A 21,260-nucleotide genomic window follows, 5' to 3' on the forward strand; every position below is an offset into this window, starting at 1 on the left:
CATGTCATTAAAACATACTGGAGGTGTTCGTGGTATTTGCCTTCTTATTTGGTGTATATTTTCTTAGCCTCTGTAATTCATAACAGATCACATTTTCATAGTTTTCACTAGAAAGGCTGTTACCTTTGCAATGAAGACTTAGGTTCTCCTGTATGCTGCTGATTTGAAGATATCAGGAAGTGCTGAGATTTTTGTAGAACTTGTGACAAAATTTTAGTATTTCCAGCACTGGAACAGGGAGCTGAGGATCAAGTTTCTGCTGCCTCCAGTGAGGCTGATACTGCCCAACAGGCATGGGAGGAGCAGGCTGGGTGCAGGGCTTTGCCTTGGGACTTAAATTCATAGGCTTGTTTGTCAACTTAATTTTTAATATTTCAAACCTAGACTTCTTCTGAGATAGGACTTTCAACCCATCTTAGTCTCTTTTTCCAAAGTGCTGTAATTTCTGAATGTTTAGTCTAAGCTTGCTTTATTAATTGCTTTTATCTTTTTTTTCCCTTAAACTTTTTACACTACAGTGAATATTGTATAGTATATTTGCACATGATTTCAGCAAATCATGTGCAAATGGTTTGTGAAATGACAGAATTTCACATGACAGTCATTTCAGTGAAATGACTGAAAGAACAAGGAACTTTGTCTGTTAAAAAAATTTCATAGACTTCCACTAAAATTACATTGACTGTCCCTTGCAAGATCAACTCACAGAGATGATGTTTGAGATTTTAGTGATCAGGGAGATGGGTCACCACTTGACATAACTGTCTTTGCCCATCTCCACTTCTTGGTTTGGAATAGTCACAAAGTGCTCTTCAAAACTAGGAAGTGAATGAATAATTATAATGTATTCAAAGCTTAAGGAAAAACCCATCCCCAGCACGAATTAACATGCAGCATTGCAAATACTGAAAAGCATATATATATATATATATATATAAGTATATGTGTGTATAGAAATGCATAAAATGTACATATATAAACATGTTGCATACACCAAAATGGCCAAAGAAACAAAAATGTGATTAAAGTTGTAAACGCCAATGCTGTTGGTCTAAGCATGAGAAACAAGAAAACTAGGGAAGGGGCTGTCAGCCTGGGAGGAAGGTATTGGAGATGTGGTGTGGGATGAAGCTGCAGGATTTAAAGGTGGCCTAGCTGTGTACATCAGATAAGCCAGGTTAGACTTCTGAGAAACAAAGGAGGTGACTGTGTTGCAGCCTGATAGCAGGAGAGGGCAGGAAGCTAAGGTCTCTGGAGCTGTTATCTTATTTTGTGCAGCATGTTATCTTTTGTGCAACAGGGGAAGATCTTCCTGAGTAGCTCGCTGCTGGGATGAGAAGTTGGTTGTTGACTGTTTATGGTTTATTAGTATTTGTTTTGTTTAGTTGGGGGGACCTTGTCTTCAGATAACATTTGGGACAACTGTGAGGGTTTGTTTGTTTGTTTGTTTTAAAGGTTTCTTTCTGTCTTCAAAACCAGGATGTGTTTGTTTTGCCTAAGGAGCATCCACAGGCTCTTCCACTTCTTAAACACATATCTGAATTGGGGGTCTAGCTAAAGATATGGACAGGAGCACTGCTGGCAGTAAGCAAAATGTCTTACCTGGTGAAGAATATGTTTTTAGCTGTTAATTCAATAGTGCTGTCTGAGTAATGGGTGATGTTCTGCAAAATTATGCATTTCATGGACTCTGCTGCTGCTTCAGGCAAAATCTCCTTCAGACCTCTGCGTGTTGCATTTCACAGGTTCAGAAGGAAAAACAAGTCAGATTTCCTGCTGGAGACATGCAAGCAAATGGTTTAGGCTTTGTTGAGCCTGGATGCAGACTGTATCTTCACCTTTGAATTCATCCCCCCAAGGCTCTGTGCTGTCCCAAGTTAGCTGTGGCACCAGTTAGCCCAGTCCTGTGATGCAGAGCAGCCCAATCATGTGCAGTAAGTCTGTGGATAAAAAAGGTCCAGCTAAACACAGACTTCTCATTCCATCACATGTGTTTATCTGCTTTGAGCTTGCTTTTGCTCCACTAGTCATTAAATGTTCCCTCTGGGAAATGCAGAAGAGGGAGGAGAACAGCCTGGGCTGTGCTGCCTCCCAGCACAGGCTGGTGCTGGTGACAAGGCAGAGCTTTTGCCTTTCCTGACTCAGCAGAACGAGGGGTTGTCTTGGTGGAAGGAGGCTGAAGACAGGAACACGACCATATTCTTTTTTTCTTTTTTCTTTTTTTTTTTTTTTTTTTTTTTTTTTAAGTCATGAGTGTATTTTTTGTGCTGATGCCAGCCTTTTCGTTTGCTGACGGAAGGAAATGGAGAGAAATTCAGCTTCTGACAAAATAATCTTGTGATTATTAGCATATTACTGCTTGCTTACTTACTGTTCAGATGAGAACAAAAGGCATAATGGAATCATCAAATGATAGAATATCCTGAGTTGGAAGGGACCCTCAAGGTTTATCAAATCCAACTCCTGTCCCTGCACAGGCCAGCCCCAAGAATCACACCGTGTATCTGAGTGCATTGTCCTAATGCTTCTTGAACTGAGGCAGGGTGGTGCTGTGACCACTTCCCTGGGAAGCCTGATATTCTCCTAACAGCCAACCTAAACCTCCCCACGGCTTCCATTTCCTCAGGTCCCATCATCAGTGTTTGCTCCTCCACTTCCCCCCACAAGGAGGTTGTAGACTGTTGTGAGATGTCCCCCCAGTCTCCTCTTCTCCAGGCTGAGCAAGCCAGGTGACCTCAGCCACTCCTCGTTTGGCTTCCCTTCTAGACCTTTCACAATGTTCACCATCTTGGTTTTTATTTTTCTCATCAGAATTTATCAGTTCTGTTTCCCATGTTTTATTGGATCTGACATTTTCAGGCCAAGCTAGTGTGCATGGGAAGTGATGGATGGATGGATGGATGGATGGATGGATGGATGGATGGATGGATGGATAGATGGATGGATGGATGGATGGACAAACAACCATCCCCTGTGACTCCTGTAGTCTAGGCAAACTTGACCTAGTGGCACACTAGTGGCAATTGTGGCTGTCATTGTGATGAGGGACATGTCTGCTCCGGTCTGCACTCAGCAAGCCAAGCAAGCCTCAGGATGGGTGCCAGGTGATAAATCTGCACCATTTGTAATCCAGAGTTCTGCTGGGTGTTCTCATTGGGGGAAAGGCTCTGAACTGCCTTCTGCACTTAGAGACAGAGGTGGGATAGGAGCCGCAGAGGGGAAGAGCAGTAGCATGCCTAACAAACCAAGTAAAGTTACATTAATTCATGAAACATGCACCTGTAAAAACCTCTTCTCATCTTTTGCCAGTGGTAGTAGTAATAATCTGCTGCTGTGTCTTTCTTTCTCCAGACGACTTTGCAGAGGAGGAGGAGGTGCAGTCCTTCGGCTACAAGAGGTTTGGTAAGTGGCAGCAGTCTTTCAGCTTGCTTTTGCATAGTGCTTGAGGTAAATCAAACGCTTGCTATGAAAAACTTCCTTGCTGGCAGCATCAAAACATACAGGTACAGCCCTATCATCCACATCCAATGTCCTCCCAGAGGAAGATGTGATGTTTAGACATAGTTTATTTTCTTGGCAAGCATAAGGCTTCCGAAATAGTTCTTTCATGAGGAAGTTGAAGACCACACCTGAAGAGAAATGAATGTGCTGGCTGTGAAAAAAAAGAGACCATGCCTCTTACATGTCCCCTGCCCAGCTGGGCATTGCTTCAGCCCCCAGACTGATGTGCAACAGAGTTTGTAGGTTTTCCCCAGAGTGGTTTCATGGAATCTCCTGTAGACTTGCAGAAGTTGTACCAGCAGCTGAGCCATGACATAGGCTGTGCACTCCTCTCAAAGGAAAAGTATATGGTATGAATGCATTCTGATGTCAAAAATTATTAAAATGAGGTCGCTCACTTTCCTCTTTTTTTAATGTTTGTTCACCCAAAATGGCCTTCTCATGTAAGGAGTGCCACGCATAGTGCCAAGTATCTGTACACGGGGATTAGCAGCCTTCAAGGCCCCTGTTTTCAAGGCTCTTGTGATCTCTTTCTGTTGGGAAAACATTTCAGTCTCTGCAATCAACAGTTTTGCCCAGGGCAGGAGAATGTCTGTCCCTGTGGCAAGGGGGAGGTGACGTGGTGGTCTCTGAGCTCCCACAGTAACAGCTGTGTCCTGGAGCACCCAAAAGGGCTCATCATCAAAGCTGCTGGTGCCTTTTCACCTATAAGCCATCAGAATAATAGTTCACCTTATTTTTTCTGTCCTGGGAAAGTGGCTGCAGCAAGAGTCACTTTCAATGACCCCAGTTGGAGTGGATAGGAGAGGCAGGCTGAAAGAAAAAAGAAAAATAAGTAAGTCAAAAATTCCTCCCATCCCAAAAGGAGCAGGGGGAGGCGACATAAGGAGATGTGGAGTCTGGGAGGTGAGGATCACGTTCGCATGACCTTTTCTACCCCCTGAACTACTCCACTGCTCCCTGCTGTTGAGCTTTATTTTGGATAGATCAGCCAACCACAGAGCCAGCATCTGTGGCTTGGAGAGTCCTCCATAAGGCTGCACACAGGACTTTTTCCTTTTTTGTTTGCTGTTTTCCTTTTGTTTGTTTCCCTTTTTTGTTTTTGTTGTTGTTCTGGATTAAGCCCTGGAATAGCAAAAAAGCAACAAATCTTGAGAAATCTTGAGGAAGAAATGCTAAGTGTTCATTTCTGTCTGCTCCAAATAGGTAAAAAAATACTAATATTCTTTAACAGCTATAAAAATAAGTTCTCTTGGTGTTATCCTCTAGCTGGCTATCCCTGGTCAGTGCTCTCCTGCAGTGGATAAAATTTTAGCAAGGAGTGGGTACTCCATTATCCTTACTGTTCCAATAGTAAGTGCACTGTTGTGACATGATGGGATTTTTGCCTACTAACCTGCTGTCATTTCTTTCTTTCTCCTGGGTATTGTGATGCTACCAAGGTGAGTTATTTCTCCCCTTACAAGGGAGAACATAAGACCATTTTCAGAAATGCTTGTGCTGTTGTGCTTGGTTGGGCAGCATGGAGGAAAGAGAGGACTGGCAGCCTGGAAGTGGCAGGAGGAGATTTCGCCACAAGAGGAGGAGTCAGGGTAGTTCCACCCTTAGGAACCAACCATAATTGCCTTATGCCTCAGAAAAACAACATTGCTGTGGTCAGGGAGGTATCCCAAATATCTGCAGTACAGAAGAACCTGGACTAAAGGGGGAATGGGATCACTAAGCTGTAACGTTGGCACTGATGAGAGCTGTGTAATTCAGTAGGGTCCCAATCCAAGGAGTCTTCTTTATCTATTTTGGAGCCCAAACTTCCTCCCATACCCTCATCATCTTTCCCAGCATCATTGGGCAGCTCAGGGAGGAGCTAGGCTGGCCTGGTTTCCACACATCTCTGCACCATGCTGTTTGACTCTAGGTGCTCATGCTTTTTTGCCTCTTAAAGGGTTGATTTCCCCTTCTTCAGAAAACCTGACTCCGTATTCCCACCTCTACAGTCTTTGCTGCATTTCCAGGCAGCCTCTGAGCAGCCTCTGGAGGGAGCAGGACCCTTGTGCCTTCAGCAGTGCAGGCACTGCTTCCTCACCTGGCACTGGGCTCCTCCAGACAGAAAGGTGTGCTGCACAACTGTTTTTAAAGGCTCCAAACTCAGTGGACAGCTGGGTCAGCGTTTCAAGTGAAGCACCAGAGGTTGCTCTTGGGGCCAAGATGCAGCTGAGCTCCTGCCTGACCAGTAGGAAATGTTACACCTGCTGCACCAGTTGGTGTTCCCTCTTGAGTGTCTGTCCTTCCTGGTAAAAGAAGGCAATAAGGGAAGATCCCAAGGCAAGAACCCAGTCTTATTACAGAAACCTTGATAAAAGGTAATTTTGAAAGAAGTCCTGTTTGTCTGCTGGCTGGCACTGTAGAAATGCCAGCGTTGTTCCTGCACAGCCTGTTGGTGTGGGCAGGCATAAAAACAGCAGTGAGGTTTTTCTTTCAAGAGTCATAGTGCAAGACCAGTTGCATTAATATATTGTGATTGGAGAAGTCCGTGTATGCTCCATGGACATGACACAGGTTAGGTGGACCATGAGTCAAGTACCATTTGGAATTGGGAGGTCTTGTTTGGAGCAAAATGTGCTCTGAGGGGCAGAGAGCTAAAGCATAACTGGTTTGTAAGAAACGTGGTTAGCAGTCAGTCACTGCTGGCAGCTGGGAACATGTGTTGTGCAGTATTTGGCAGGCAAAACCTTGACCAAGCTACTTTCCTAGAGTTCAGCTGAGGAGTTTATTATTAGCTGCCTTGTTGCTGGAGCCTGTAGTTTGGTTCAAGGAAGGAAGAGATCAGCAGAAGGAGGAAAGGAGAGAGGCGTTCTTCAGCAGTTCTCATTTTGGGGAAGAAGTTTTTGAAAAGAGGACTGAATACTGTCTTGCACCACTTCCCCTTTTGCTGAATCATGCTGTCCTTCCTTTTCAAATAAGTTAATTTCTGAGAATTTGTCAACCTATTGTATTTTTTAGTCAATAAAACATTAACTGGTCATAGTAAGCCCAACATACTAAGCATAACACACCAACATATCAAAGAACCATGAATACAGAATCAGACTAGTGCTAGGAAAATACATGTAAGATTTTTTTCTCCTTTGAGCTTGGGACAAATTTGCTGCAGGGAGTCAGTAGGGAAAATAGTTTTCCCAGCTCACTGATGCTGTTTACTTCTTTCAATGGATGCTACAGATGTGCAAGGATGCTGCCAGAAGTTGCTCAGCTGCAATGCCTCCAGATTGCTGCACTGAAAAAGTGAGGAGTAGTGTTTCTTAACCCAGTTACTTCATCTTCAACCCCATTTCTCAGGCTGTTTTAAAGTTATCTGCTCCAGATGGCAAGCTAAGCCTCTCCACTGGTTTTCCTCTACCAGATTGCCACCAATATTAACTATTTCATTAATCGATGTCACTGGTTTGTACCACCTCATGCACAACTCACTTTGGGAAAGAATGAATGAGGAAAGGGCAAAACTTCTTTTCCAGTGTCATACACTTTGGGGATGCTAAATCTCAAGTATGAGAGCTAAGACTAGTTTCTAGATGGTAGACAGAAGGATGAGATCTCTTTCTGGCAGGGTTTGACCCTTCCCTCTGAGATTCGAGCTGTGAACGTCTCCACAGGCAAGGAAATTGAAGGGATCAAATGGACTCCAAGGTAGAAGATCTGATCTTCCTAACTTATGGCATCTATTCTGAGGTAATAGATGTAGAATTCATTGTGCACTTTGTTTCCTTATGTTAATGTTTAAGAACTTAAGATCTGCGCTTTAATAAATAGAGTCTTCTAAGTAGAAATTTCCTGTTAAATTAGTGATTGCATAATTCAAAGCTACAGCACAATATGGAATTGCTGAAAGCAGAGAAGACAGTCTTTGAACTGTTGCAAAGCACATTTGTAGTGTTTTAGAAAAAAGACTTCAAAGAAATGAGCTGAAAGCCTTGCTGATGAAGAGAAGCTTCCCAAGGAATCAGAAGATAGGACCAGTACACTATAGATAAGTGGAAGACTAAACAGCTTGTGTAAGATAGTTACCCTTTGCCCTTGGCAAACACAGCCAGAATTGCAGACTGTGAGCCTGTTCTCCACAGAAACACCCATCTTGGTCACCTCCATGCTCTAGATAGTGAGTCAGGGTACTCCTGACCCTCACCTTCCCTCTTCCCTGGTAAGCTGTCAGTAGGGGACTGTCTCTCATGTCCCCACGGAGGTCCAGTGCACACCAAGGCTGGATCCTCCAGCCTTCCCCATACCCCTTAGGTCAAGAGCTGACAGGGAAGGAGGGATAAAAGTTACCAGGCGGCCCTCTCAAGGAAGGCAAGTACTTCTTCAGGTTTCTTTTGTAGGGTATATAAGATATGACTGGGTCAGGATACATCTTCTGTGCTGTTACAACCATCTAGCTCCTAAGCATGATTCCAGGTGTAAAATCAAGTCTAGGAATTCGTGGACCAGGAACGAATGAATCATCCTGCCATGCAGTAATGAAATCTGCTATACTAAAAACATGAGGGGAAAAAAATTGGTTTAAAACATATTAGTAAAATTAGGGGTTTTTTTTTCCCTGATGAGTGGCTTGGGAACAGCTGAACAAGATCCATTTAACTGTTTCCTCACCATGCACTTTTTATAGTATTTTGTACAGCAAGAAGTTATATATTTTTTCTTCACATTTGATAAAGAGTGTACAGCTGATAAAAGCGTTGTGAATGGGTTACAGCAAAAATGAAAACTTTAAGATACAAAGATTTTTCTGAAAAGGATTTTTAAAAACGCAGAGGAGTTTGTGTCTATAAGCTGTTCAGATCAAAATTCATGGCTCAGAATTTTGCAATAGTTCAGGAATAGCATTTATTCATTAACGCTGCACAGATGGAATAATTTTAGTCCTTGTCTCTGAATAAATCCAGGCCATCGTTCATATCTCTAGTAACAAGGAGCAAAAAAATGTCTAGCATCAGCCTGGTGGTGTGCTATATCCACACAAACCTTAAGCCCCTATTAAAAAAAAAAAAAAAAATCTAAGCTTTAGGAATTTGTGAACTTTTCTTTATGGTTTGTAAACGACCAGTGAGGGATTTCAGGTGCCAGAACCACATACCTCCCTGGGCATTCTTTCACTTGTATGCCTGCAGTGTGTAATCATATGGCTTAATAAAAAGTCACAGGGTCACTCACACTCACAAAGCCAGAGTAGAGTCAGGCAATTTGCTTCCAGTTCACTGATCTGGCCATATTTGACAGATGAGGATTTTGCCTGCGTGTGTCCTGGGGTATGAAATCCCCAGTGAATGGTGGTGCCTGTGTGGCTGTTCATTTCAGGCCAAGAAATTTCATTTGATATGACCCTTTTGATTGCCATGGCCAGTAAGGTGGAAGGGAGCCGAGCCTGCCCTTTCCTAGGGTGAGCCCTGAGCAGCTGAGAGAGTCTAGCACCCTCAGGGATCCTGAGTCTGTATTGGGGCTTCAATCCCAGCATCAGGGGCTGCATGGGGAGGGACTGTCTATGTACGGTTTCTTTGTCTTTTTTTTCCAGCACATACTCCCAGTACTGGAGCTGTTGGCAGGGAACTGAAGTGTCAATAAATAAAGAAAGAATGCTGACTTGTATGCAGTATTGCCATTGCAGAGGAACATGCTGAGGAGCTCTCAAGGTCCCCCTGTGCCACCAGTGTGTCCCTCCTCTGTCAGTTCCTTTGGTCTCTTGCAATGTAATGGCACATGTGATAGATGGAATATCCAAACAACAAATTTGAAACTGCCTGTCTTCATAAAGGTGAAGAACAGTTGGTGGACCTTGAGAAATCCATCAGTGTCAGGCAGCAATAGCAAGATCCAAGAAGTTATCAGGTCTATGTGTCCTGTGCTAACTTAGGAGCTGAAAGAGCCGAGACATTCGGGTCTGTGGGTTTGAGGCTGCCCCTCTCCAACCTGTCCTGCTGTGCCTGGCTAAAGGCACTTCTAATCCAAGCCCATAAAGAGGCCTCTTAGCAGTGCCATGCGGACTAAAGTCATTCCAGCTGTGTGTTGTTATGTAGGCAATCTATTTTCTCTTAGTTACGGTTTTTCCTATTCAGTACAATTAAAATTCTTGACATGCTTCTTCATATATTGCATTCACATACTTGGAGCAATACCTGTTTGATCAATCTCTGTCTTTTACAGGGGTGAATTGGAAGGCAGTGTGGTCACCATGATGTGTGAATTTTGCTCTGTCTTTTTCATTAGAGCTATAAAATAGGTGTGTGGGCTGAACAGCATGTTGTATTTACCGGAGGAATGAAAAACATTGGCTACCCTGTAAGCGACACCTGGGGATTTTGTTTTTATTTCCCTGTAAACTAGCTGGACAAATAATGATGTTTGGTAACATCAGCTTGCTGCCAGAACACCTAGGCTGCATTCTGGGCTGTTCGACTTTGTAGCAAAATTACCTGTGAAATTACTGTCTTGGAAGGAAACTGAGCACTGTTTTCAGTGCTTGGTACCATTATGTTTCAATGCAAAGGAGTAACACAGGAAGACTGTGGCAGAAATGAAAAATTCAGATATGAGAAAATACATGTAAGTGGACTCTCCCAGCACTGCCATGGGATTGGAGAACGCACCAGCATTACACTTGAGCTCCTCTTAAGCTTTATTCCAAGTACAAATCTACATTTGTAACCAGCTGCTACTATACTTCACTCTTTACTACATGCTGTTAACTCTACGCTTGCAAGTGCTCAAATGTGTCCAATTGATCTTTGGCTTTTTTGTACCTTCTTCATAATGATTACCCATCACAAAGCGACATAGGGACACTGGTCTTTCCCTAAGAAAGGGAGTGCTGTATTCCCTTGAAGTTATTTTTTTGGATGAACCCAACAGCACACACAAACACATGCCTGTCATGTGTTGCTTGCTTTGATATCCTGGATTCTTTTTATTCCTTAGGAATTTCCTCAACCTGTACTGTAGCTCTGTGTGTGGTTGGTACCTGGTTTCCCATGCTCCTGGGGGAGCCACTGCAAGGAAAGTGTGAAGCTTAATCAGATTCATCCAGACCTGAAAGTGGGACCTGGACCTAGACCCAGACCTAAATATCTCTGCTGTCCTCTACCATCACACTCAGCAGCCCTGAGCCTGGCCAGTGTCCTGGCAAGGTAACACTGATGCAACTACATCACATTGTTGTACTTGACAAATTTCTCAATAATTTTCAGAGAGAAAATTTTCTGTCTGAAGATTGACTTCCATATGAAATCTGAATATAGGACTTAGGGTAGGAGTCATATCATAGGGATCTGAGGCAACTAACTCTTTAAATAAAGACACCTCTCCTTAAAATAGCAACGGCGAGGAGAGGCCAATGCTGCAGGAAAGGACTTCCATGCTTAGCAAGAGCATCACCATTATGATCATTTTGAGTTACTACATACATATTGTCAGCTCCAGATCTCTGTAATATGTCTTATATAAAAGCTGGGGAAAGCCTATAAAAGCCTAAAGAAACCTGTGAGAGAGATCGGTATAAGGGATAGCACAAACGGAGAATGGGGTAAGCATTTTAGGATGATTTGTCCCATTGCAAACACTAACAAGGAAACAGTATGCCACTTTGCTAAGTCAAAACCAATTCAAACGCCACTGTGCTGCACTACAAAAAATTAGCCAAACTAAAGCTTGGAATAAAATTTTACCCAGTCTCAATTAGCCTTCTGTGTATGGGTAAACCTTAGGTGAAGCAGCCAAGAGCCAAGAAATTTCCATTTGTCCAGTTCCAGCCTGGGTTAAGTGAGTGGGCTGAGACTCTGGAAAGTGGAGAGAGGTCAGGAGAGAGGCGTGAGTGGGAAAGAGTCTTGCTCAGTGCCCAGAGCCGGCACGAACATGGGTTGTGTGGTGGGTGTGTGGAGAGGTTTCTATCCTGCAGACACTTTTCAGCTTGGTCAGGAATGCATCTGGAAAATCCACCCACTCCGCTAGAGAGAGAGATTGATGCCTTAAATAAATTAGATGTGAATGTGGTTTTGTGATTCAGCTTGCAACTCTTAATGGAAGCAGCTGAAGTTTCTGTAGTAGGTGGAGTGCAAGACCCAGGGATCCACTTTGCTTCAGCTCAACTGAGGCTTGTAAGGAGATTTTGTGTTTAAAGTTGTGTGCAGACATTCAGGCCTAGCATAGCAGGACTTTGTGTCCTCTCTGGCAGCTGTTTCATAATGCCACAAAGAAGCAAGGCAGAGTTGTTCTCCTTTAAGGATATCTGGGCATGAGAGTCTGCTTAACAGTGCTTCACTGCATATTTTTCAGAACCTGAGATTTTAAATATTTGGAAAATGCTTATTGATTTGCATTACATAATGTGTCTGTGTGCTTGTTTTCAAGGTCTTGGTCAGGGAAGATGGAAAATTCTACCAAATTTTACTTACCAGGCTTGTTGTGATCAATATACCCTATATTTGGTAGTGCTCTATGGGAGAAAAAAACCATGACTTTTGTATTTAGTGAAGGTATGATTTCAGACCATCTGCCTATGTAGTGACAACCACTGACTGAAAGATTCCTTACATGTATTTCTGCTTTATCATATGTTAGAGGACAGTCTGGTTACAAGAAATAGTAATATATGGAGCCAAAAGATATTTTTCTTCCTTCTTCCTTTGTTTCTAGAAGTTAATTGCTTCAGGTGGGAATCTGAAGTTATGTGGGGTATAATGCCCCACATAACTGGTGATTTCATTTTATATCTGACCTGTAAGTCTCAAGTTTGGAGCGGGAGAAATCTTGTCCTTAATTAAGACTGCACAGTCTGAAGCCAGATTAACCCAAACACACACTGTCCAGGTTTCAGCACAGCATCTGTGCACAGCTAAATTCACTTGTCCCCAGAAGTTGCTACACATCCCTGCTCACATGCACAGTTGTTTATATTTAAACCTCTGTGCTTTGTGTGAATAAATCCAAACTGGATTTGGCTCAGTGTGTAGGACTACCTAACAGCACAACTTCAAAAACAGACCTGTAGGATTAGATTGCATGTAGGTTCTATCTGGAAATTTGTGCTCCAAACATTGTTTCCTAGGTCTGGAAAGCCAAAAGTCTGAGATGTGCTTCTTGTGCTCATTGTATTCCAAGGCCCCAGTCATAAGTCTTCTCGCTGCCTCCAAGAAAGTAACTTGTCTCCTTAAGAAAACAGGTTTCTTGTTTAATGATACTACATGTTTAACCTATTTTGCAATTTTATAAAAATAACCACGGGCAGATTTCAGTGTTACACAAAATTTCTTTACTGTAGTTGCCTTGCAGAAAGCAGCAGCATAGCTTGGTTTTAAGGGGAGGCAGATAAACCAACATAACATTCTTCTGGTCATTACACAGAAGCTGAAAAAACTTTCCAGAATATTGACAATTTTAATACTGATACCTGTTTAAATAGTTAATCAAGGTTAACTAAAATTAGGAGAAAACTTGAGGGGTTCAAAGTAATGAGTTTGGTATGTGTGAAGGTCTGAATGAGCTGAAATACTCCAAAAGGAAGAAGAAGAGTAAACATGTCTTCATTGTCTTTCTCTTGCCTCATCAAAGAGAGCCAAAGTAAAGATCATTTTTCAGAGACCTGTCATTCAAACCTCTTTTGCTCCATCTCTGCTGGTCTCAGATCAGAACCATCCTTTCTGCAAGGTCCAAAGCAGCACATGAGGCCACATCTGTGAAAGATCTCTGTGCTTTGTGTGGTGTTCACAGCTCAAGTTCATTAAGGTTCAGAAAACTGCAGACTTGGTGGACATGCTGGTTTGTGGTGCCATTTTTTGCTTTTGCTTTTTAAGAGGTAATAGGAGCAAGGCAGAGGTGGCTCCTGTCCTTCCCATGTTTAGCTGTAAGTCTGTCCATTATTCCCCCTGCCCACGTGGGTTAGGTCTGGAGTAGCCCAGCAGAAGGTGGAAAGCTCCTTTCAGTACTAAGCCCATCAAGAGGATGCAGGAGGGAAATTTGGTAGCTGCAGGAAATGCCTGCCCTTGTCAGAGGGCGATCGGCACCCCATAAACCCCGTAAACTTCACAGCTCTCCTCTTGCTCCAGCAGGCCTTGACTCTGGGCCAGGAGCAGATGCAGACACAGCATGAGTTTGAAGCCCTTTGCCCAGCGTGTGACCACTGTGTGTGCTGACCCACAGGACGGGAGGGTGCTGGCTGGGGCCCACCTCTGCAGCAAGAGCCACATCTGCTCCTCTGCTGCAGCTCTGACTCCTGAGAAACTCGTGTTCTTGGCAAGCTGCTGTGTGAAATACAGCATGGTGAAGCTGTTTTTATTCTCAGTTGTCTTGCAAAAGGTTACTGTGAGCAGTTCTGTGCTTTAATAAAAAGAAATAGAGCTGTGTTCTTCGCAACAAGCCCTTTTTATTACAGCTGGTTTGAATAGCAATTGGCCTCTAATGGTGCCTCCAATGGAAAGAAGACCCCTTATGAAAGCCTTTCATTTACTACAGAGAATGAATTTTCCCATGCATGAAACCAGATTACCAAAACAAACCCACAAAATAAGCGAAAGAGCTACGAATTTGTATATGTTCAGTGGGTATTCAAGGTGACTTAGAAGACATTAAGTGGAAGTGTCTTTGTAAAAGGAAGCAGAACAGCTGACTGTGAAATTAAAAAAGCATCTTACGTCAAAGGAATACTTAGATCACTGTAGCCTTCTTCATTTTGAGTTTGGCAATTGTGCTGATGTGGCACTATAATAATTTACTTTATTTTTCTCCCTTCTGGGAGGTTTCTAAAACAATATTTTAAAAAGAAAAATAAATAATGTCTAACGTCTTTTCAGTTGTTCTTCTGGGAAGTCTTGTGGTGAGTTAAAAGAAAATACTTGGTGAAGCTGTGAATGGTAGACATTTCCAGGGTGGGTGTGTTTTGAGGTTTGTTTGGGTTTTTGTAATACTCTACTCCTATGTCTTTTTTTAAAATAGTTTTCATAAGCTTTTAATACAGGGGAAACTATAATACGAAACTCTTCCTTATTCCACCAGTTATGGGAGCTTTGCAGGACAATGTGTTATGGGACTATTTCCCCCTTTTCAGTCTTGAGGGAGGGAAACCATGACACCACTCCAGTCCTGCAACCTTCACTCAGGCAAATTCCCAGCAAAGGTTTTTTGGTAGTCGCTTCTCTGTCCTTTTGCTATCAGATTTGTGTATGAAAAGGATTTGTAGCCCCCAGGTGACCATGTTTCACCTTTCAAGATTGCTGTTTCCAGAACATCCAAGTTCCCGGAGGGAACCAAAGGTAGTGCTGTGGTCTTTATGATCTGATGAGAAATGTCTTTTTTTCCCCCAAAACACTTCACTTTGGAGATTGCAAAGCTTGTTTCCCTGCTCCTCCACACTGAGCAACACTTCACTTCACAGGTAGGATTTGTTCCTAAGCATCCTGCCGCAAAGTGAAAAAAACACCACCTGAAATCAAATCAGTACTTGACAGAATCAGTAGTGTGTTAATTTAATTTCTTTTGAGCCTTTTTAAAATAAAATACAGTCCTGCAAAATTGACTGCAGAGGTGAATTTTATGAAAGGCATTCTCTTTCCAATGGACGCATTACATCAACTCAGCCACCAAAACTAAGCAGTTGAGGGCATGACCATTTTTTTGGTACTGGAGTTACTAAAGCTGCATGAAGTCAGATAGAGTTTTCTTCCTGTCCCGTGCTGGAAGTGCAGTGCTGAGAGCAACAACAGGAGAGCCAGGCTCGAGGTGACGGAGATGCTCTGCAGCTGTGGGGAGGCAAAGCCACACAGAGCTGGCAGGAAACAGCAGAGAGGGGGTCATCCCAAAACTCTGTCAAGGGACTCTGTTGTTGCTGTCTGGTTACTCTGATTTGACCACTGCTCAGCAGGGTTCATATTTCTGTGCCCATTCATAAAAAGCAATGTAAAACCCTTGGACATCTCTGACTGGTGCCTGTTGGGGCCATTCCTCTGCTGCCTTGATCTGCTTTTATTTTATGTAGCAGGCTTGACTTCAGCAGAGCAGAACATTTCAGGACAGGGTTAAAACCCTCTGCAGTCTGGAAACCGGCAGGGTCTCTAGAGAGAGAGTTAAACCCAGGGAGTACTGATCTGTTTCCTGCCTTTGTTATGATTTCTGCCATGTAACCCAATCTCGCCCACCAACCAGCCTGAGTGAGCCGGGCCAGCTGAGTCAGCAGGGCATGGACTGCTGCCCCCCACCTCACAGAGAGCCTCCAAAACCCCGGGCTGCCTTTCGGGTTAATCCTGGCCCAAAATCCATGGGGGCTCGCCACCTTCATCCCCAAGCATTGGAGAACAGGGCAGAGAGGGGGCGGGCAGGGTGAAAGGGGTGCTCCCTGGTCAGCTGCCATTGTGTGCCTGTCTAGAAGGGATACCCAGGACTATAAACTCAACTCACTGTTTTTTATATGGGTCCCAACACAGCCCTTTAGGAAAATCCCATAGAAAATGAGTATGGCATTTAAGATTCTTGGTGGGGACTCTTCTTTCATGTTGACCTCTAAAATATTTACAAGACTTCATGTTCTTAAAGAAAATAGAGCATTATCTGCACTTTTGTAGCCCAGCACAGTCTGTGTAGTCTTGCAAATGCAAACAGATAAAATGGGACGTAGCGTAGCGAGGGCAGGGAAGGAGAGCGGTGTCATGACCTGCCACTGCTCACAAATCCAGGGGCTTTCACCTCCCACTCCCAGAGACAGCCAGGCCCTGTGTAGGCATCCACTGCCTGCCTGTGAGCAGGGCTGCCCTCACCCTGAACCCTATCACTGTTCGATGTCAAGTCAAGCCAGGCTTCTTTGCCTTCTCCGGGACTGCCAGCCCAATGAGGAGGAGCGCTGGGAGGAAAGTCCTGGTGTTGCCAGAATAAAGGCTGATCGGTTTTTTGGGGGGAGAGGGGTGGGGCAGTGGTGGAGAGCATGATCCTGCTCAGGCTGCGGGTCCAGATCCCCTGGCAGAGATGGTGTGCTGTGCCCAGGAGATCTTGTGTGCAGATGGGGAACTTAGAATGATGCATGGCAAGAAAAACTCATCTCACTTTGTTTTTTCCTCTTTCTTGCAAGACTGACATGAGCTGGTGCTGACATCTGATCTGCTTTTGATCTTTTTCTAGCACGGGCTGTATGTTTTTTAAAGTATTTTGCTGCCAGAGCTGACCACTACTAAGAGAGAGAAAAAGCAGTCCACAAACATCCCCATTTAAAACTGTGTTGGTTTTAAAGCTTTGCAGATTACTTTGCTTGTTTTTCAGGCAGCTCATAAAATGTTGCCAGCAGATTTCCAGTAAATTAGACATTTAAGTCAAAGTGGCTTATTTGAAATACTTGAACAGTGGCATGGGGAAAGCTTAGGTGATGGAAAGGGTTGGGTGGAGGATGATCTGTAATTTTTCTGTAGCTCTGCCTCATGCAGATGAGATACCCACACCAGACCATTATTCTTGTCAGATTATGGTTTGTTACGAAATTTGGGATTATCCGTGCTGATTTCCCAGGCCTTGAAATTCTGATTATGCATTTCAGCTGCAGTACAGTAAGCAAAACATTGTGTGTTTTTTTCTGGGATTTTCTGGGATTTCTTGCTTCAGGCTCTTTTTGAAATTCATGGAAGATATCTGTACCATAATTTTCTCATAGTAATTTAAAATGTCTTTTAGAAATCTGAGGAGAGAGGAGAATTTTGTGACTATATCTCAGGAGTTAGATTCCTGGGTCACAGACAATTCTGTTGCAAATAGGTACAGCTCCACTGATTAAAGCAGTGTTGAAGTGTGAAATTACTTGGGTAGGTTTGTGTCCTCCCACTGCTAGGAGGCATAGAATTAAACAATACTTGTGCAGGCAGCTGAAAAGCCTAAATAAGTATGTTGCTTTAAATCATAATTGGAGACATCATTTATTTTCATTGTATTTAGTGGATTAGAGCCAGGGTCTCACTGGTTTGACTAGTGAGACTAGTTTCCTCTGTAGTTGCATGCACCATGCAGTCCTTTAACACTTGTCAGAGGAGCATAAGAAAGTTTAGCACCAAAGAATTATTGCATATCACTGTGAAGTTTTTCAAGTTTTGCAGAAATTAAATTAGTCTTGCCATGAAATTTTGCATCAGGTTGGTATGAAATTTATAAAAATAATGTTTTGTTCAGTACTGGGTCTTCTCATTGATTGGTAGGAAACTAAGAAACTCTTCGTTTCCTTCTACTTAACTAGTAAGTTGGTCTTTACTACAGGCTTTGAGATTTGAGATGGACATTCCAACGTTCTCATTGCTGTATTCTTAATTTTTAATGAACAGTGGAGATGTTGAATGTAGTCCTAGATGACTGGGTGATAAAACAGTTTAATCAGTTAAACTTGATTTTATGATAATTTATGTTCTGAAGCCCTATCCATCTCCTCCATATATAGAATATATATTATCACAGTACGTATGTTTCTGATATTTTCTTATCTTTAAATGGGGAAATCCCTGCCAGAAGCAGACTGAAAATTCAGAGTTTGCCACCTTGCACCTCTGTTTTCCAACTATTTTTATGTGTCAAGGAACCCTGTTAGTTACTTGTCATTCCCCAACTGTCTTGCAGATTTATGCCAAAGGAGAAATAGCAAGGACCAAGAATAAGCAATATCTTACTTCCTCTGTTTTGTTAAAAAAAGGCTTCCATGTTCACTCAGCTCCCTTGAGGCAATCCTCTGTCCTCATCTTGATTCTGGAAAAGTGTTTCTTGCTGGTTTTATTTATCTGGCCCACTGGGCCATACACATGTCCCTGCTCTGTAGATGAGCTGCCACAGCCATGTTCAGCCTTCCAATCCAAGCAGGAGCACCCCTCTTTCCCTGTGACGTGGAGTTTCAGGGGATTACTTGGAACACACTGCCCAAAACAAAGGGGGATAAAAAAACAAAACAAAACAAAACCAAAACCAAAAAAAAACCCAGTTGAGCAAAACAGCAAGGCCAAGCCTTCCTTTTGACAAGAAATGTGGTCTTGGGTATCACCAGCGTCTGCGAAGGGAGAGCTTGCACTCATTCCCCCATTGGCATTTCCACTCCAGGCTGGGGAGTGACCGGGAAGAGACAGAGCACCTGCTTTGTATCCTGTGCTGGTTGCTGCGGGTTCACCGTGGCCTGGGATAATCAGAATGGACAGCAATTAAGAGTAATTGATGTAGTCTTTCTAGCCCAGTGCTTTCCCTGTAGCTTTTAATAAGGAGAAATCAGAAGGGAAAACAAATGCTGTTGTTCACTAAGCTCTCACGAGCAGTTTCTGATTGTCTCAGGATTCAACAACTCATTAGATGGAGAATTGGCAGCGCCGGGTTTGAGTAACACCAGTTTTCTGCATGTCTGTCTGGTGACGTTGTTTACATTCTTGAAACATGTGGAATGTTAATTTTTCTGGTGGTTTTTTTTGTTCCCCCTCACCCTGGTATGTGGTTCTTGGGTTATTTAGACACAGAGCTTGTTTTCCTCTATTATGTAAAAAATCAAGAACATAGGAAATGTGATGTACTTTCCTCTACACTGCAATTAAAGAAACTATGAACTGGCCAAATAGGATCTTTGTCACAGGCCTTTGGTCACAATAAATCACTGGGTCTGGAAAATATAATGATAATGATAATGATAATAATAATAATAATAATAATATGATTTTGTTTGAGATTTTTGTAATATTGCCTGTGTTCAGTGAGATGAGGACAAGTACCAAATAGATTGCAAAAGAGAAACATGTTTGTGGTGGTAACAGCCCTGGCTGAAACAGCTGCCTCACCTGCAGCCTCTGTGCTGGGCAGCCTCTGCTGGGACCATGTCTGACATACCAAACCCATGAGCAGTGTCCAGTGCCTGCCAATGAAAAGAGAAAATGTCTAGGGAAATTTGATCTCCCGTATCCCCCATCCCAAAATGCGGATTGCTTTTTTTCTCCTCATTTGTTTTGGCCTAAATTCACGACCCCAGAGCAAGAACTGCAAGTGGTTAGTGAGAAGGGGCAAAGAAGATTCCATGTCAACTGCTCATCCTGCTGCCTCTGTATCAGAGAGCCCCCCATGCCTACTGCTCTGTGGATGCCCTTGCCACACCATACCTGTGGGAAGACACTTCCATATTCATGCATGCCTACAAATTGAGGTCCTCAATAGCCTCTATTCATAATGTGCAACTAAAATGGTGAATCCTCTACCAAGTTCTTCTCAAAAACACCACACATTTTTTACAATCAGGCCATTTGAACATAACTTGGGGTCAGTGAGCTGTGGTAGAGAGTGCTGTAACAAATGGGAAAATTGTGCTTGTAAATGCATAAGCCTTTCATAGGCAACTGCTGATAAATTCCTTCAGTTTACCACAGTTTCTCCGAGGAGATTTACATTTTTCACTTTCTTGACATCAGGGCTTCGCAAATAAAGGCATATAGGCTGATGTCTTCATCAGACAACTGGCACCTGAGGTCATGTTATGGAGGGTCTGTATGCTCTCAGTCTATCTGTAACTGAACACATATATTTGTGACATGTTCTAGAGAAAGCAAACAGAATCAGAGGTCCTTACCTCTGATTAGCTTCTACTTTGAAAATACTTTCTCAAAATGCAATTTTGTTTTTCCAAAGCCTGACTAAAGCAACCTTGTGGCTCCCTGTAAAGCTGAGAAAATCAGAGATTCTTCCTGACTGACCAATCAGATACATGAGGAGAACTGTAAATGGACAGTAATTGATGGTTTGAAGGAAGTTTGCACCCAAAAGCTAAATCTGCAGCCATGATGGCACAGAACACTGAAGTAATGAAAATCCCTCTGGACCCTCACTCTCTCAGTGCTTGGATTCCTTTTTTGGGTGTTTAAAGTCATAGAACCATAGAATCAAATAATGGTTTGAGTTGGAAGGTGCATTAAAGATCATCTAGTTTAACCCCCATGCCCTGGGCAGGGACATCTTTCACTAGAGCAGGTTGGTCAAAGCCTAGTCCAACCTGACTTTGAACACATTCCATAATGAGAAATCTTCATTGTCTCTGGGCAACCTGTCTCAATGTCTCACCACCCTCAGCATGGAATTTTTTACCTGGTGTCCAATCTAAATCTACCCTCTGGCAGTTTAAAACTGTTTCACCTTGCCCTGTCACTTTAGGCCCTGCTAAAAAGTCGCTCTCTGTCTTTCTTATAAGCCCTCTGTAAGTAGTGGAATATTTCTTTAATGTGTCCCCAGAATCTTTTCTCCTGGCTGAACAACTCCAGCTCTTTCAAGCTGTCTTCATTGGAGAGGTGCTCCAGTCCTCTGACCCCTTTTTTAGCCCTCCTCTGGACCTGCTCCAACAGGTCCATGTCTTTTCGTACTGTGGAAACTGGATGGGCATACAGAACTGGATGCAGTATTCCAGATAGGGTTTCACCAGAGAGGAGTAGTTGGGAGAATGATCCCCCCTCAACCTGCTGGCAATATTTCTGGAATGCAGCCCAGGGTGTGTGGTTCTTGCTGGTTCGTGCCCAGTTTTTCATGCACCAGTATCCCCAAATCCTTCTCTGCAGGGCTGCTGTCATATCCATTCACCTCCCAGTCTGTGCTGATACTGGGGATTGCCCAGACCTACATGCAGGACCTTGCACTTCGTGTTACTGATGTTCATGAAGTTATGTGGGTCTGTTCCTTAGTCTTTGTCAAGGTCCCTCTGGATGGCATCCATTCCCTATGGTGAGGGACTACCAATGGAGTCATTCCATCATAGAATT

General features: G+C 43.2%; 1 protein-coding gene across 1 annotated transcript in view; it reads left to right on the plus strand.

Annotated features, from left to right (window-relative positions):
• COLEC12 (collectin subfamily member 12) overlaps positions 1–21,260 on the plus strand; it is a 95,722-nt gene that overhangs the window by 8,700 nt on the left and 65,762 nt on the right. The window contains exon 2 of the mRNA XM_066329621.1: positions 3,352–3,402. Coding sequence (XP_066185718.1) covers positions 3,352–3,402 — 51 coding nt within the window. The remainder of the gene's footprint in view (positions 1–3,351; positions 3,403–21,260) is intronic.

Source organism: Sylvia atricapilla, chromosome 1, assembly GCF_009819655.1.
Source record: "Sylvia atricapilla isolate bSylAtr1 chromosome 1, bSylAtr1.pri, whole genome shotgun sequence".
NCBI lineage: Eukaryota > Metazoa > Chordata > Aves > Passeriformes > Sylviidae > Sylvia > Sylvia atricapilla.